Source organism: Garra rufa, chromosome 9, assembly GCF_049309525.1.
Source record: "Garra rufa chromosome 9, GarRuf1.0, whole genome shotgun sequence".
Lineage (NCBI taxonomy): Eukaryota > Metazoa > Chordata > Actinopteri > Cypriniformes > Cyprinidae > Garra > Garra rufa.
This window is the reverse complement of record NC_133369.1, coordinates 40063352-40081328: the sequence shown is the minus strand read 5'-3', so window position 1 is coordinate 40081328 and position 17977 is coordinate 40063352. Positions and strand designations below refer to the sequence as shown.

General features: G+C 36.2%; 1 protein-coding gene across 2 annotated transcripts in view; it reads right to left on the bottom strand.

Annotated features, from left to right (window-relative positions):
- fhod3b (formin homology 2 domain containing 3b) overlaps positions 1–17977 on the bottom strand; it is a 247069-nt gene that overhangs the window by 33152 nt on the left and 195940 nt on the right. For both annotated transcript variants that reach the window (XM_073846964.1, XM_073846965.1), the window contains exons 7-12: positions 14531–14642; positions 12097–12191; positions 11855–11998; positions 10573–10814; positions 1625–1741; positions 709–843 (exon numbers count right to left, since the gene is read on the bottom strand). In XM_073846964.1, the coding sequence (XP_073703065.1) occupies positions 709–843; positions 1625–1741; positions 10573–10814; positions 11855–11998; positions 12097–12191; positions 14531–14642 (845 nt within the window). The remainder of the gene's footprint in view (positions 1–708; positions 844–1624; positions 1742–10572; positions 10815–11854; positions 11999–12096; positions 12192–14530; positions 14643–17977) is intronic.

Below are 17977 nucleotides of genomic sequence, written 5' to 3'. Positions count from 1 at the left end.
TTTTTCTTTTATGGCAAAAATCATTAGGATATTAAGTAAAAATCATGTTCCATGAAGATATTTAGTAAATTTCCTACCTTAAATATATAAAAACGTAATTTTTGATTAGTAATATGCATTGCTAAGAACTTCATTAGGACTTTAAAGGTGATTTTCTCAATAATTAGATTTTTTTGTACACTCAGATTCCAGATTTTCAAATAGTTGTATCTCGGCCAAATATTGTCAATTCAAAAAAGTTGTTTTATGGTCCAGGGTCACATTTGGAGTTCATGGGGTTAAATAATGTTTATTGTTAATCAAGTAGTAACCATTTAAGCTGGTGATTTAATTTGTTATTACACAACAGTAGAGGCTGACTAAAACTCATAGTATTTGGTAGAACTAACAAGCATACAGAGAAAACAAGCATTTGTCTTCCTACAGCCCACCATGATTATTCACTGTCTGGTCTGAGTGCTGTTTTCCTTTGAATGACTGTAATAAGAAGCAATAACTTGTCCAGTCAGGAAAACTCCCAGATCTCTGATAAAACTTGGATGTAGGCCTTTAAACTGCTGGACAAAACGTTACTCATGGCCATCTCCAACATGAGAGATAGTCAATGACGTTGGAAGCGCTGATGTATTTGTCATATTAGTGAAATAATGTAGCACTGGGTGAAAACACACACTGCATCAAAATGAAATGCTGAGAAAGGCCACAAACTTGAAACGGTTTCTCTCTTCTCGCTCAATGCGCTGAAGTCTCTCCTCTCTCTCCAGACGCCTCCGCTCACGTTCTGCATTCAGAGACTCCTGATGTTGCCTGTAGGAGGAGGTCAACAATCCACCTAGAGTCGGTCTGGAGGGCCAGAGAAAGCAAAGAGGAACAGAATTACAAAAGAAGCATTATATTCTTGGGCATTTGCAGAGTTCAAGGGATAGTTCACCCAAAATAGTTATTCACCCTCATATCATTCCAAACCTGTAAGACCTTCGTTTATCTTCAGAACACAAATTAAGATATTTTTGATGGAATTCCAGAGCTTTCTGACCCTGCATGGGCAGCAACGCAACTACCACATTTAAGGCCCAAAAAGGAAGTAAGGACATCATTAAAGTAGTCCATGTGACATCAGTGGCGTCAAAAATGACACAAAAGAGATAAAAATTGTTAAATAAAGCCATTATTTTTGTTTTCTTTGTGCACAAAATGTATTCTCATGGCTTCATAAACTTACGGTTGAACCACTGATGTCACATGGACTATTTTAACAATGTCTTGAACTTTTCTGGGCCTTGAACGTGGTAGTTGCGTTGCTGTCTATGCAGGGTCAGAAAGATCTCGGATTTCATCAAAAATATCTTAATTTGTGTTCTGAAGATAAACAAAGGCCTTACAGGTTTGGAACGACATGAGGGTGAGCAATTAATGACAGAACTTTTATTTTTTGTGTGAACTAAAATGCTCATTCAGTATTTAGCTTGCCCTGATGAATGACAACTCTGGTATGAGAAGGTAGAAACCTTATTCTCTGATGTTATTTTTATAATCACAACCATTTTAGCCTCAGAGCTGTTAAATTCAAAGATTCCTGTGCAAAGCAGAGCCATATGCACATCAAAGTGGAAAAGTGCTTTACCTGTCGGGCTTACTGTCTGCAGGTGGACCTCCTGAGGGGCCGAAGCGGTTGTAGGGTGTGGAGGGGGCACTGGACACCCCAGATGACCTGCCAGGATATGTACCTGTGTAGCTATTGCTAAAGGAAGACAAAAAGAGAATTTCAGCCATAGATTTATACCGTTCTTTGTCCTGAAGTTTCCTTTTAACAGCATAAAGCTAAAATCTTAATTTATCCAAGTGAACTAACGACCATCTTTTCCATTCACTTTATTTATCACACTTAGCTAGTACACACAGCCAAGAGGTGTAAAGCTCTGATTCCAAATGATGTCATGTATGACAACTGTGAAGTGGCCAATGTGACAATGCGAAGCCCCGCTCCACTACCCAAACAGCCAAGGACACACATGCATACGCACACAGGTGCGCTGCTAAATCTAGCTTTTACATGAGTGGGTAACAAATTAAGTAAACTCTTTTCTCCAAATAAAGCAGCTTGCCAGTTCAGATCACTGGCTGAAGATGTACACGATATGACCTTGTATGGAAGACATGATTCAAGACATGCGGGGGCTTGTTTTTCTGTGCAATCCCACATCTTCATTAAAAGAGGTCAGTGACATGCTGTCATTCGCTCCCTACACTTGCCTCCATGTTTGAGTCTGCTGTGATTCATTACTCGTATTATCTAAGTAAGAACTGGGAATAAATCCTGGCTTACTACCAAAACAGACACTGTTAGAAATTTCAAAGCGTTCCAGCACCTAAAAGCATATAGTGTCAGACATATTTTAAAGTGTTAAATATGTTTAAAGTAAGGCTTGGCAAATGAAAACCTGCTATGTAGAATTTTAAATACAGTAAGTGCAAACTGCTGCAATAAATTGAAAACTGAATTAAAGAGGATAGTTCATCCAAAAAGAAAAATTCTGTCATTAATTACTCACCCGCATGTCGTTCCAAACCCGTAAACCTTTGTTCATCTTTGGAAAACAAATGATGATATATCTGATGAAATCCAAGAGCTTTCGTACTACCTTTCTGAGCCTTGTTCTTATCAGTTGCATTGCTGTCTATGCAGGGTCAGAAAGATTTCGGATTTCATCAGAAATATCTTGATTTGTGTTCCGAAGATGAACAAAGGTCTTGCAGGTTTGGAACGATATGAGGGTTTTACATGAGGGAAACATTTCTTTTTAATTTTTGGCAACGAAGAGATGAACAAGAAATGAAGAGCTAAGAAAATGACACTAGCCAGACTTGAACCGACATGACGTTTTCCTTATAAATTCTGCAACAAAGCTTACAAACTTGGTTTGTTTCCAACTTGTTCCCTTACCTGCCACATGAACTGCATGTGTTTGAGTATCTAACATCTGACAGACTGCACAGAAGAGACGGAACATAAAAAGAAGTTAGTAATTGACAAATAAATTACTGAAGGATTAATCTGACTGATAGCTGTGACAAAAAAAAAAAGAGGACAAAGGGACAAGTGCGGTCGAGAGACAAGTGCAGTGACAATACAGACAGAAAGTGAATCAAAGCAGTATCTGTTTATTCATTTATATATTAAAAAAACCTTGTTAAATAGCTAGCAAGGAGAGCCGAAGGGGAAAATACAAGAGCCCAGCAATACGTCAGTCAGTAAGTTTTCTCAGAAGAGAAGATTTTGATGTCATATTGACTTTAATAGTGCACTATGCTGTTAGCGTAAGACTGCTGTGTAATTACGTTATTAAATATTAGTCATCAGACTAAAAAAGAACCGTCTTTGATCCACTTTATAATCCAGATGGGTTTCTCAAGCTGCCACAGTCTTAATGTCAGGCAAACATGCACATGACATTGCAAAGCATTTTCAGCTTTATTCTCATGAAATGTGGACCCTACAGGCACTGTCCGCGGTGAAATACAATTGCCCTTTTATATGTGACTTAATTTACAGGCTTCTCTTGGCTTTGTAGTGGTACAATGCACCAATGAAAGGCAGATGAGCTGTAAATGTCAGTAAAAGTAAGCATCCTTTAGGGAGTGTCTTGCACTACAGTGGCTGGTTCAAGGAAAAAAAAAGACTTTATAAAATGATCTGTCTTTTTGCATTCCATCAAATAAAAAGGAAGCAACATGAAGCCCACAGAGGATAATGATTTATCAGGCTCTGATCATACTGGTATCCATTTCTCCTTTTATTGGTCTGAGGATTTGATATATAAGACAGGATAAGCCACATATTGCACATGACCATAAGTTAAGACACAACGAGCGTAGCGCTTTTTTATGAGGGTGCAATTTTTGGAAGATACAGGACGTTTTACAGTGTTCTCTTGGAAGCGGATACAAAGGGATAGGGTGATGATCCATTAGGTGAGGGTCTGACTCTTTTCAGTGGTGGGCTTGATGGAACAGGCAAAACAATAAACCCTCGCCATTCACAGGAGATCCAGAGATCAAGCGAATCCCATGCCACACTTCCTTCCTATTAAAGGATGAAAGTTCTACAAATACTGTGGTCATAGTGTTTGTGAGACTTGAATCGATAAAAACAGACATGGGTTTCCTAAGTTCATCTCTCAGGTATCTCATAGCTTGACTTACAGTATGTGGGAGTGAAATTCATTTTCTGAATATGACATGCAGCTTTGATTGGCTCTATTCCAAACTTTACTCTCTACATAGGCGGCTCTCTTTCAAGACAGGAACCTAATAGAACTTGATTTGAAATGCTTTGCATAGGCAGCAACTCCATGACTGGACACTCACACACACCACACAAGTAGCACTAAACTGATTTCAACATTTTGATGTTAGCATGTAGCTAAGCTAATAGCTCATCACACTGATAACACTAATATATAAATATAAATTATATTTATTTATATTGACTTTATATATCCTTTACAGATAGATAGATAGATAGATAGATAGAACAACAGACAGACAGACAGACAGACAGACAGACAGATAGATAGAATGATAGAACGACAGACAGACAGACAGACAGACAGACAGACAGACAGACAGATAGACAGAACAAAAGACAGACAGATAGATAGAATGACAGAACGACAGACAGACAGATAGGCAGACAGATAGATAGAATGATAGACAGACAGACAGACATATAGACATAGATAGATAAGATCAGACAGACAGACAGACAGACAGACAGACAGACAGACAGAATGATAGAACGATAGACAGACAGACAGACAGATAGATATGAATGAAAAAAATGAATGAATGAATGAATGAATTATTTTTTTATTATTTTATTTTATACAACCTTATTTAGGACAAGTGTTTTTTTAAATAAATATATGAATGAATGAATGAATGAATGAATTTATTGAAATTCCTGCAACCCTATTTAGGGTTGATTTGGATTTGACAGACAGACAGACAGACAGACAGACAGACTGACTGATGGGTAGATATATAGACAGATTAGATAGATAGATAGATAGATAGATAGATAGATAGATAGATAGATAGATAGATAGATAGATAGATAGATAGATAGATAGATAGATAGATAGATAGATAGATAGATAGATAGATAGATAGAACGACAAACAGACAGACAGAAAGACAGACAGAACGACAGACAGACAGATAGATAGAATGACAGACAGACAAACAGACATATAGATAGTACTATAGAATAATCTCTACTGGAAAAGATTTTGTGTCAAGAAAACTGAAAACTGCTTACATATCTACACTATGTAGGCAGCTCACTAAGATTTGGAACAGAGCCCATCTGCACATGCATGGGAACTTGTACTGTGAGTGGCGAGAATCTACTGCGTCTATCTGCACTACCTGCAGTGTTTGTCTGGGTCTCGAGCCTGCGTAGTGCCCACAGACACCTCGTCCGAATCCACTGGGCAAGTAGAAAGAAGAGTGGAGGAAAGCAGAGGAGGGACAGGGGACAAAGGGTCTTCGCTTGGGGAGGTGGAGGCTGAGGAGGTGACAGAGGAACCCCGGGACGGGAGGGCCCCCAAGGACCTGACCGAAGCCCAAGAAGACAGTCTGGGTGATATCGGGGGGCCAAAATCTGGGGTATAAGGAGGGGAGGACACTGGGGCCTTGCGGATAACCTTGATCCCAGACCTGTCCCGGAGGTTTTCCTCATTGTCTGTATCAGCGGCATTGGGAATGAAGTTGACCATGCACTTTAAAGGCAAACACAAGCTAGAAGCTTCATCTACTGTTGATGACATCCAGCTACAAACAACAGAATAACAGCAGAAGATCTAGTAAATGATAGGGAATACCATGATATGTTGGGAGACATTAATGTTAGTCAAGTCAGGGAAGAGATAGCATCAGAAAATGGATAAGGATCTACAATCTGGTTCCTATAGCTCTAAGACTCTACACCCTGAAATCCTATTCTGCTGAAATACCTTCCGGATGCCTGTCTAGAGAGCTGTGTTTTCTGAAGCTCCTCATCCTTTTCCTCCTCTTCCTCCTCTCTGTGGCGAAAAGGAGGGATTGAGGGTTGGAAGGAGGGATGAGCAAAGACAGGAAAGGAAGAGCAGAAATGAAAGGAAAGGACAAGAGCAAGAACCTTCACCACATGCTCTGACAGCAAACAATATGACACAGGTAATCACAACACAAAACTTTTGGGGAAAGTCATGTTATGTTACTTGGTCAAACTTAATGTCACATCAACACAATATAGAGGAAACCATTGCGAATGATGCTGCCTTCAAAGCGCTATCGCAGGGGTTCTCAACTTTTCTCTGGCCCACGAGATTCATTTTCCTGAAGAGTTTAGCTCCAACCTTGATCAAACTCACCGGACTGTAAATTTTTGATTACCTTGTTCAGGTGTGTTTGATTAGGGTTGGAGCTGAAATGTGCAGGTAAAGGGATCTCGCAGGCCAGAGTTGAGAACCCCTGCAATTACCAGAAATATGAGTTTCCTAGACCAGGAGTAGGCAAGTTCAGTCCTAGAGAGCCGCTGTCCTACAGAGTTTAGATCCAACCCTGAAGACATTGATAAGCTTGTTTCAGGTGTGTTTGATTAGGGTTGGAACTGCACTCTGCAGGACAGCAGCTCTCTAGGACCGAACTTTCCTACCCCTGGTCTAGATGGAAATTTGATATAAATGGCCTCTCAAGTCATATTTATGACTGGGGAACTCAAAGAGATAATTGTGATAACCCATTTATGATTTGGGCTGTAAACTATAAACATGGAGGAGGAGCAAACCACTGCTATAGTGATTGTTAAGTTTTATCAGTTTTTCCCCACAACATCTATATTGCTTCCTCTTGTCGTTACAGTCACATACTGTAACATACATATTGTATTTATTACTCAGTGAAATTAGCATTCATTTGATTGAAATGATGGAATCGTCAGCTGATGATCTGGATCCCACAAGTAACAATTGTGAATGTGGGTAATGTTTATATTGTTGCAAATAGGTTGCTACACCAAATTTGTTGGGTATTGACTAAACATGTTTTATCAATTTTGGCTTTAATAAGCATTTCCATGTTTCCTATTCCTAACAAAGCACTCAAACATAACAAACTCATAATTACGACTTTAGAAATCTGAAATATCAGCACATGAAAGCAGCATGAATCTATAGCGCAAAATAGACAACATGACCAGTGTAGTCCAATTGCTGAACAAATGATTTCTACGAGCCGATTCTTTTTAGTCAATCAAAAGCATACAGAGAGTGCATTTACATGCACATTCTTAAACCGATTATGCTTAATAAGATGACAAAGGGCATAAACCGCTTTAAACATAAACCGATTAAAGGGAACCCCAGGTGTTAAGACTTGTATGGCTTAATATGATGTAAATGATGTCTTTTACTGAAATACGTAGTAGAAAACCGGTAAAAGATTTATGCTATTTTAATAAAAATCACATCCACATTGTTTAATGCAGTTTTTTGGACAATGGGGGCACCATTATTTTGATTCCATCAAATGGTTGCACTCTGTGAGCCACTGGCGCTACTTGTTACTATTTTTACTGCAACACAACTTGGAATACACAACTTGAGAAATAAAATACTGATACAAGGCCACATTGTTTTGGTTGTAATTTTTAGTCATAGGCAACAAGAGAAGCAGTAAACAGTAAGTCTTTACTGCTTTTCCTAAAGATAATAAGAAGAGGAAAGAATGGGAAGATTCGTGTGGATGAATAAAACTTCCTAAAGACCTGCGTCTTTGTTCTCTCCACTCTAGCCCTGATGCCTTTGAGGCTTTTAGTAATCCACAGCTACTGAAAGAGCTTACAAATAACAGAGACAAGAAACGCAAGATGCCATCCTGGCAGGATGTAAACATGCAACACTTGCCGCAACCACTGAACAAGTTTCTCAGCACAGATTTCACTCAATATCCTGGGGCATTTAGACTCCTAGTGGCATTTCTTTAAGTCTATGCATATATCCATCAATATTTTATTTTCCGAGTTGTTTTGTGGTAAAAATAGCAACAGGTAGGCACCAGTAGCTCACCCAGTTTCATGTCATCAAAATAATGTTACAATGTTTTTTGTTTTGGTATTGTTGTTTAATATGTAGTTAAGGCCAGTTACTGGACTGAATTTATGCTGCCAGCCTGCCACTAAAAAGACCATGAAAAGTCATTTCTTTTGCAAGAATTGTTTTAAATGTATCATTTGGCAATTGCAATTGTATTAAATATTTTAAAGTATTAATATCTTGATTTTTTTTTTAATTGTTAAATTTATCAATTTCCATACTTACCCATTGTCAAAACAGAACAATATCCAATTTTTGGGTCACGACCCACTGATGGAGTCCCACTGGGTTACTCAACAGTCAATACAGCAAAGGATAACGACCTTTAGGAGGAAGAGGAGAAGTCTTGTGCCTCGCTGCTCAAGGGTCTCACTTTTTCTCCATCTCCCAGTAGACTGGTATTTATTACTAATATGGAAAACGCCGCACTTCAAAGGTCCTTCTAATTTCCTGTGGTGGGTTAGCTAACAGACGTCAGGATCAGATGACTGACTGAGATGAATTCAACTATCTGTCAACCAAACCGCTCGAAGAAAAATAACCCATGAAGCCCGTCACTAACAGCAGATCCTGTCATCAATAATCAAAAGCACAAGCTGTCTGTTCAGCTCAACAAAAGGAGGAGAGTGACGTGAGATATAAAGAGATAGTGACAGGAGTATTCTTGCAAATTCTGGCTGTACTGAGCGGCTTTCAAACAAGAGTTCACAGCAAAAAGGTTTTGTTAGTTTTGTTAGTAGTTTACAGAAGTTGGTTGCTGATATGTGATCCAGGACCACAAAAACCAGTATTAAGGGTCAATTCTTTTGAAATTGGGATTTATACAAAAAAAATGTTAATATTGAGAAAATCGCCTTTAAAGTTGTCCAAATGAAGTTCTTAGCGATGCATATTACTAATCAAAAATTAAGTTTTGATATATTTATGGTAAGAAATTCACAAAATATCCTAGTGATTTTTAGCACAAAAGAAAAATCTATAATTTTGCCCCATACAATGTATTTTTGGCTATTGTTACAAATATTCCCATGCTACTTAAGACTGGTTTTGTGGTCCAGGGTCACATACGTATTTAGTATTATGGCTAATATATTGAACAAATCTAAGATATCTAAGATATTATAAATCTAAGATAGATAGATAGATAGATAGAGACAGAATACATCCAGACTCTCCAACATTCCACTAACACAGAACAGCTGAGCTGGCCTCTACTCTTTCTCCACTGCCTTACGTGACCTTGCCGTGTCCCTTCTTACGACTGACTCACTGGATGAGAGAAAAACAATATGAAGCTTTTTCAGTGGCTGATATACTACAGTGATTCCCAGTTTGGATATCTAAGCTTTCACCTTTGTCCTTTGAAACATCCAGAGGATACGGATTAAGTTGTATTATTATAGTTTACAACAAAATATACAAGGACAAGATCGAGCACATCATGCTGTGCTACAGCCCTGACAAGTATGCATGGCTCGAACCTCCATATTTCAGTAACTTCCTATTTCCTCTCAGCCTCGCAGGTTCCCACCGCCTCCCTCGTGTGCATATGATTAATATAAATGTCTGTGCACTAGCAAGTGCTCTCCGTCTCTCCCTCGGAGCATTATTAAATTCTCCATCTTCTTTTGGGACTTAAAAACTCTCATGTCAAAAGTAACATGATAGAACACCCAATATAAAACTGCTTCCTGTTCTTTAAAAATCAGTACATCCTGAAGTACACATAGTGTTTATGGCTGAAAATGAATACATGTGGTCAGGGGAAAGTAAAAAATGACTTAGTGTAGGATATTCACTTTCACTTTTTCATAGCTGTCAAGACAACAATTCAAAGTGTCATATTAGTGTTTTTACATTTTCATAATCTGTATATTGTTTGTCCAGTAAAAATATATAAACATTCAAGATAAATGTACTTCAGAAGCTAAATTATCTAGATAATTGAATATCTAAGCATATACACTACCAGTCAGAAGTTTTTGAACAGTAAGACTTTTAATATTTTTTAAAGAAATGCTCTTCTGCTCACCAAGACTGCATATATTTGATCCAAAATACAGCAAAAGCAGTAATATTGTTAAATATTTTTACTCTTTAAAATAACTGCTTTCTATTTGAATATATTTTAAAATGTAATTTAATCTAAATTTAAAATCTGACTATTAGTGTATTTCTTGTTCCCTTCTGAGGGAACTTGAACTTCGTCCTCTAGAGGTCACTTGAGGACGCAGTGTATCGTTCCCATTCTCAGGGAACCATGGTTACATCCGTAACCTGAGATGTTTTTCAGTTACATGATGACAATTTAAAGATATTTGAACTGAAATTTCAGTTACATCCTTGTTTTAAAAAATTCAGTCACTCGTGTTTTTAAAATATAGTATAAGACACAATATAATTTATTAGTCAACTTCTATTTCTCTTTTCTCACCTTTCGCTGATATCGTCTATCCTCTGGCCGTTGAGGGGCAGGATGTTGGGCGTGTGGCTGTGGCAGGGGGAAGAAGGAGCAGAGGTGTGGCCTTTTCCATTTTGGAGAGAGTGTCTTCGGCTGCGCCGGCGTTCCAAACCCCGCCTCTCAGGTGTGGCCCCAACACTGGCCCGACGCCGACTTTTGTGTCCAGATGGAGGAGGCTGTGTCTCATCATCACCATCTTCATGACGAAGGGTTGACTATGGATAAACACAACTATTAAACTAACGGCAAATAGCAAATACTGCATCTATGTTAAGGTTTTATATATCAATGATTACTTTTTATTCATTAAATTCTTTATACTTTTTTAGTTTTGGTGCAATATATACAGTTGAGGTCAAAAGTTTACATACATCTTGCATAATTCTTTCAATATTGAACATTCTTTGACCAAAATAAGAAGGATCATACAAAATGCATGTTGAATAAGATATGCACCTATTACAGAAGGTTTAAAAGCTTACTGATGCTTCAGAAGGAAACACATGCATATGCATTAAGAAAACCTTTTGAATTTGAAGATAAGGGTAAATTAAACTTATTTTGTCTTCTGGGAAACATGCAAGTATCTTCTGTAGCTTCTGAAGGGCAGTACTAAATGAAAAAAATATATAATATTTAGGCAAAATAAGAAAAATGTACACATCTTCATTCTGTTTAAAAGTTTTCACCCCCAGCTCTAAATACATTGTGTTTCCTTCTGATGCATCAGTGAGCGTTTGAACCTTCTGTAATAGTCCCTCAGTTGTCCAACACACAGTAATGGTTGGAAAGGGTTTGAATACACGTAAATGCTGAAAAACCAAAATCTTTGTGGGATCTAAAGATTTTTCTGAAGAACAGCGGGTAATTTAACTCTTCAGGACAAACAAGAGACTCATGAACAACTGTCAATAAACAACACTAAAATACACAGCTGGGGATCATTCAGGTAACAAATCAGTATTAAGAATCAAGTGCATGCAAACTTATGAACAGGGTCATTTTTATAAATTCAGCTATTATTTTCTCTTGTGGATATGTAAACATTTTGTATGCGCAATATCTTATTCAGGTCAGCACTACATAAAAAATAACATGTATTTTGTATTATCCCACTTATTTTGGTAAATTAATGAATATTTTGCAGATTCTGCAAGTGTACGCAAATTTTGACCTCAACAGTATGTATGGAACAGTTCTTAACAGGATCATTCAGGTGATGTTTGATTGAAACGCAAACTGAGCACATGCTAACCTCATAGATATTGAACTGTTCCACTAGGTCCAAATCTGTGCCCTTCCTATTGATGTGTCTCTGGGCTACGGTCTCCATGCCCTGTTCCTCCAGACTATCAACCACATCATAGAATGTGTCCTGGTCAGGAAGACCGGCTAATGTCTGAAAGAATACCATAGTACAAATGTAACTTCATATATAACATCATGTGACTGAAAGTGCAAGAGTGACATTTTTTAAACATAATACTGTTCTGGTACCTTGTTGATAAGTGTCATGGCATAAACCAACAGCTCAGTGTCCATTCCATCTTTCTCATCGAGGATTTCCATGGCATTAGACCAGGGCTTACAGCCTGGATACACATACACAAAAGGGTCAGTGAGGGTCAATGACAAATAAGAGAGAGCCCTATTATGCCATTTCCAATATTGCCTTTCATGTAGTCTGTAATGTAGCTGTATGTGAATGTAAACGATCTGCAAAGCTGCAAGTGCATGATAAATCAATTACTGAGTGAGGAGATGGGGTGGTGGAGGGTTACTGATAAACCATCAGGTGAATAGAGGTGAGTCAGCTGTATTTAAACCTATGGCGCTGAGTGACTTGAGTGGGCTCCTCTTGTGATGTTTACGCTAAGTATCTGACGCGCTTCTCCCGAACTTTGTTGATGAAACATCATTTCTAGCAATTCTGAAAACTTATCAGTATTTTTTCCCTCAAAAATGGACTTTATAACTTGCAATTGTAAATATATTTCTTACAATTCTGAGAAAAAAAGTCAGAATTGCGACATGCAAACTTAAATTTGCGAGAAAAAAAGTCAGAATTGCACGTTTTTATTACGTTTTTATTATATTGCAATTCTGATGTTATTTCTTGTAATTGTGAGTTTATATCTCTGAGAAAAAAAAATCCAGAATTATGAATTTATATACAATTCTGAGAAAAAAGTTAGAATTGTGTTTATTTCATGCAATTTTGAGAAAAAAAAATCTGAAATTAGTTTATATCTCGTCTTTCTGACCTTATAACTTGCAATTGTGAGTTTATATCTCACATTTCTGAGAAAAAAAGTCAGAATTGTGAGTTAATATCGCAGTCCTGAGAAAAATAAAGTCAGAATTGTTAGTTTATATCTCACATTTCTGACTTCATAACTTGCATTTGCGAGTTTATATCATGCAATTCTGAAAAAAAGGCAGAATTGTGAGTTTATATCTCGCATTTCTGACTTCATAACTTGCATTTAGCAAGTTTATATCGTGCAATTCTGGAAAAAAAAGTCAGAATTGTGAGTATATATTTTGCAATTCTGAGAAAAGTCAGAACTGTGAGTTTATATTGTAATTCTGAGAAAAAAAGTCAGAATTGTGAGTTCATATTTTGCAAAAAAAAAAAAAAAAAAAACACTGGCTTGCTCTATTCTTTTTCTATTCTATCCGTTTTCTTTTTATTTACTATATAATTGAAAAAAACCTAGCTACATATACTGCATTAAGCTAATCTGAGACTTGTCATAGCACTTACATAGCATTGCTCTTTTGTTGATTTTGACTGCTTCTATTGTCCTCATTTGTAAGTCGCTTTGGATAAAAGTGTCTTCTAAATGACTAAATGTAAACGACTAAATGTAAATGTATGTGGTAGACCAATCACAACAAATTGGGCCATTAGACCAATCAGAGAAGAGTAGGCTCATGGAAAGGAGTTTAGAGAAACTGAATCTTTGAACTGCTTCGAACGAATCGTTTGAGAATCACTGGAAAATAAGGGGATATTAAATGCATAATTTGAGAAAACAAAAGCGTTTTCTGACCTTGCATACATGTAAACCTATTGTAGGAGATTCCCAAAACAATATTAGGAAGTAGGAACCTTAAAAATGGCATAATGGGGCACTTTAAGGAAAAACATATGCAAATATTTACAAATGTCAATAATTATTAATTTATAAAAATCACTTAAGACAGACAAAAGCTGTTGTATTGAAGACGTATTGAATCAAATTCACTGAATTCAAAGGAACTGTGGTTTAATAAACTTCTAACAGTATTTGGAGTAAATCGTTTGAAATACGGCGGGTTCAGAGACAAATGAGCAGCATTAGTTGGAGGAGAAAATGTCTGTTACGTAGATTAATAGCAGGAGACGTTCTGCTTCATCTGCCAGTCTGTCTGTCTCTCACTGGGAGACCAGAGACAGCATTCTCTCTTCTTATGTAACAGTATTAAAACAGTATTAAACTTTCATTCTAGCTGTCCTATCTTAGTAGCTCTGGTCCTATCAACACTTTTTTTTTTCCCCCATGAGCTCAGTCCATTAATCTTGATTTACTCTGCTGGCTGTCATATTCTGTTCACTGCCAATGCAGGGGCTGATAATATGAGTAATTACCTTAAAGTATCTTAAAAAGAGTCAAGAACAGTTTGTTAACTGTCATCTTCAGTTGTTGCTTTCTCTCTTCTAGGTTCTTAAACCTCATTGGGAGAGAGTTTCTATCATCTCAGTCCCACACACACATTGTAACATCCAGACTCTGGACATGAGCTCAGTTTGGACTCAAATACAGAGACTGAGAGTTGAAAATGGATTTCCAGCGGCATTTCAACAACCCTCCAAGAGTATTTCATAAGTGTGTGTGTGTGTGTGTGTGTGTGTGTGTGTGTGTGTGTGTGTGTGTGTGTACGTTACCTTGCTTGGTGTCCACTGTGTTGACGGCCTGGATGAGCAGAGGTGCGTTGGTCTCGGTGTATTCCACAAAAACCAGCAGCAGCTTCAGAGCAGTTTTAACTACCAACCGGAACTGAATACAAGTACACATACAAAGAAACACTATTCATTTCTATACAACAACTTAAACAACACTAATCCTGACATTTGCCTTTACACCCAATAATATGACATTTTGCAGCTCACACAGGATCTTACACTGTCTAGACAAAATTAACTGTATATTTAAAGGGTGTAAAAGCCTGAATGGGATACTATGGAGGATATTGATAACAGCTTCTGACACATGACTGCACACTGACAGGATGAGGAGCTTCTTTAAATGTCCTGCAAGAAGCCTGTTGAAACCCTTTTTCCTGTCTGCTCTCTGTTCTCCTGTTTTTTTTTTTTGTGTGTGTGTGTTTAGCTCCCTTACTTGTTTCTATTTCATACTGTATTTTGTGTAACTTTAAGCCCAATATACAAATCTGTAGCACTTCCTATGAACATCAATTAAACAATGGTGTTACTGAAACACTATCACTGCAAACAAAACAAAACATTTAGCCATTTTCTTTGCCCTGACAATTTAGTTTTGTAGATTGTTGCTTGCTTGTTGTTTGTTTTGTTTTGTTTGTTTTGTATTTTGTGCTTTAAGCATAAATGTAACAGAATTTAGTGTGACACGTGCTAAAAAATAAAAACAATTGGCTAAAGGGTTAAAAACAAAACAAAACAAATTTAGCCATGTTTATTTCTCTGACCTCCACTAACAATTGTATTTTGTTTTGTTGTTTGTTGTTTTTTGCTTTTGTTGTTTTTGTTTGTTTTGTTAACAAAATTTAGTTTGGTCCATGCTAAAAAACAAAACACATTTATCCATGTTCATTTTCCTTACCCCACTGACAATTTTGTTTTGTTGTTCATGTTTTTTCTTTTTTGTTTGTTTGGGTTTTTTTTTTTTTTTTTTCCTTGTTTTGTTTATTTATTTATTTATTTTTTTGTGATTCAAGCATAAATCTAACAAATTTTGTGTGGTCCATGCTAAAAAATAAAAACAATTGCTAAAGGGTTAAAAACAAAACAAAAGACATTTAGACATGTTTATTTCTCTGACCCCACTAACAATTGCTTTGTTGTTCATTGTTTTGTTGTTGTTGTTGCTGTTGTTTTTGTTTGTTTTGTTAACAAAATTTAGTTTGGTCCATGCTAAAAAAACGAAACACATTTGCCAATGTTTATTTTCCTTATCCCACTGACTATTTTGTTTTGTTGTTCATTGTTTTGTTTTTTGTTTGTTTGTTTGTTCTTGTTTTTGTTTATTTTATTTGTTGTACTTCAAGCATAGATATAACAAATTTTGTGTGGTCCATTAAAAAAAAAATATTAGCTAAAAAAGATTTGAAAAAACCCCCCCACATTTATCATTGTTGATTTATTTTTCTTACCACACCGACATTTTGTTTGTTTGTTTTTATGTTTGTTTGTGTTGTTGTTGTTTTAAAAGCAATAATAATAATAATAAGATAAAAAACAAACTACAAAATAAAATAAAAAATGTCAGTGGGATATGAAAAATGAACGTGGTGTTTTAAATGTTTTTAACCTTTTAGCAATTTTTTTAGCATGGACTAAACACACAAAAAACAAACAACCAAAAACAATTTTTTGCTGTTTTTTTTTTGTTTTTCATTTTTTTGTGCTTTAACCATAAATCTAACTAAACGTGTGTGGTCCATGCTAAAAAAAATATTTAAAAAGCTAAAGGGCTAAAAACTAAACAAAACAAAAAAAAAAAACATTTAGTCACGTTCATTTTTCTTACCCCACTGACAATTTTGTCTTGTTTTCTTGTTTGTTGTTCTTTTTTTTTGTGCTTTAAGCATAAATCGAACACAATTTTGTGTGGTCAATCAATGTTAAATAAAAACAATTAGCTAAATAAACTTTTATCCATGTTTATTTTCCTTACCCCACTGACAATGTTGTTTTGTTTGTTCATTTAATTTTGTTTATTTGTTTAGTTTGTTCTTGTTTTGTTTATTTAGTTTTTTTTTGTGCTTCAAGCATAAATCTAACAAATTTTGTGTTTTTCATGCTAAAAAAGAAAAAAACAATAAAATAAAAAATTGCTGAAGGGTTAAAAACAAAACACTTTTAGCCACATACATTTTTCATATCCTACTGACATTTTTTTGTAGTTCGTTTTGAATTGAATTATTATTATTAATATTATTATTAGTAGTAATAGTAGTATTTATTTATTTATTTTTTGTGCTTTAAGCATAAATCTAACAAAACTTAAAGGGTTAAAAAATAAACTGAATTAACAATAATTTTCTGTTTTAGTGCATACAATTTGTCTTCTCATCTTGCAATTACGAAGTTTAGATATTTTTACAGGAAAACAAAAAAATAAATTATATATTTAAAAATATATTTTTGCTTTTACAAATTAGATATGATTTCGTAAGTGCATTCAGCTGCATTAGACATGGAGATATTGAGACATTGTATTTAACTAATAAAGAAACTCTGAAAAAGAGATGAGCCATGAAAATCCAACAGTCCAAAAAACTAAAAAAAAGTGAAAAGAGGAGCAAAAAATACATGGTCAGGAATGTGAACGTGTGTATGCAGTTGAGAAATAGATCTGTGTTTAATAAAGTAACCATACTGTGCCTTCCAAATGTGCCATATAACAGAAAAAGAGAGAAGAGGAAGTGCATTCAAACACTGCAAACACCAGCATAGACCTGCATAAAAATGTCTGTTGATATGGTGATTCACATCCAACCTCTAGCACACATACATACACGCATTCATGTGTCTCATCATAAGCGCTCATATTGCCACTAGAGGGCTGGACAGGATTGAGAGAGGAAATCAGTCCAGAACCCTGGATTGTGCCGTGAGAAACCGTGCCACACTCTGTGTGCTGGCACACCTGGAAGCTGCCCTGCTGAGCTAAAGCATGCTTTACAAACATTGGCTTAAAAGAATATAAATACTGGGAAAAAAAAAACAGGAAAGTCAGTCATGAACGCTGCGGGCAAAACTACGCCACCCTATGAGTATTGTTCAAGTTGGCACACCTGGAAGCTGCCCTAACTTAAAACATTTGCAAACATTGGCTAAAAAGAACATAAATACGAGAAAAAGTACATTTCAGACCTTATTGAATTCATTACCACGGAACAAAATAATAGATCTGGACAATCAAAGCAAGTTTCTCATCTACTTTTGCTTCACCCAAAAATGAAAATTCTGTCATTAATTACCTAACCCCATGTTGTTCCAAATCCATAAGACCTTTGCTCATCTTTGGAACACAAATGAAGATATTTTTGATAAGATCCAAGCTTTCTGACCCTGCATAGACAACAATGCAACTGACACGTTCAAGGCCCAGAAAGGTAGTAAGAACAT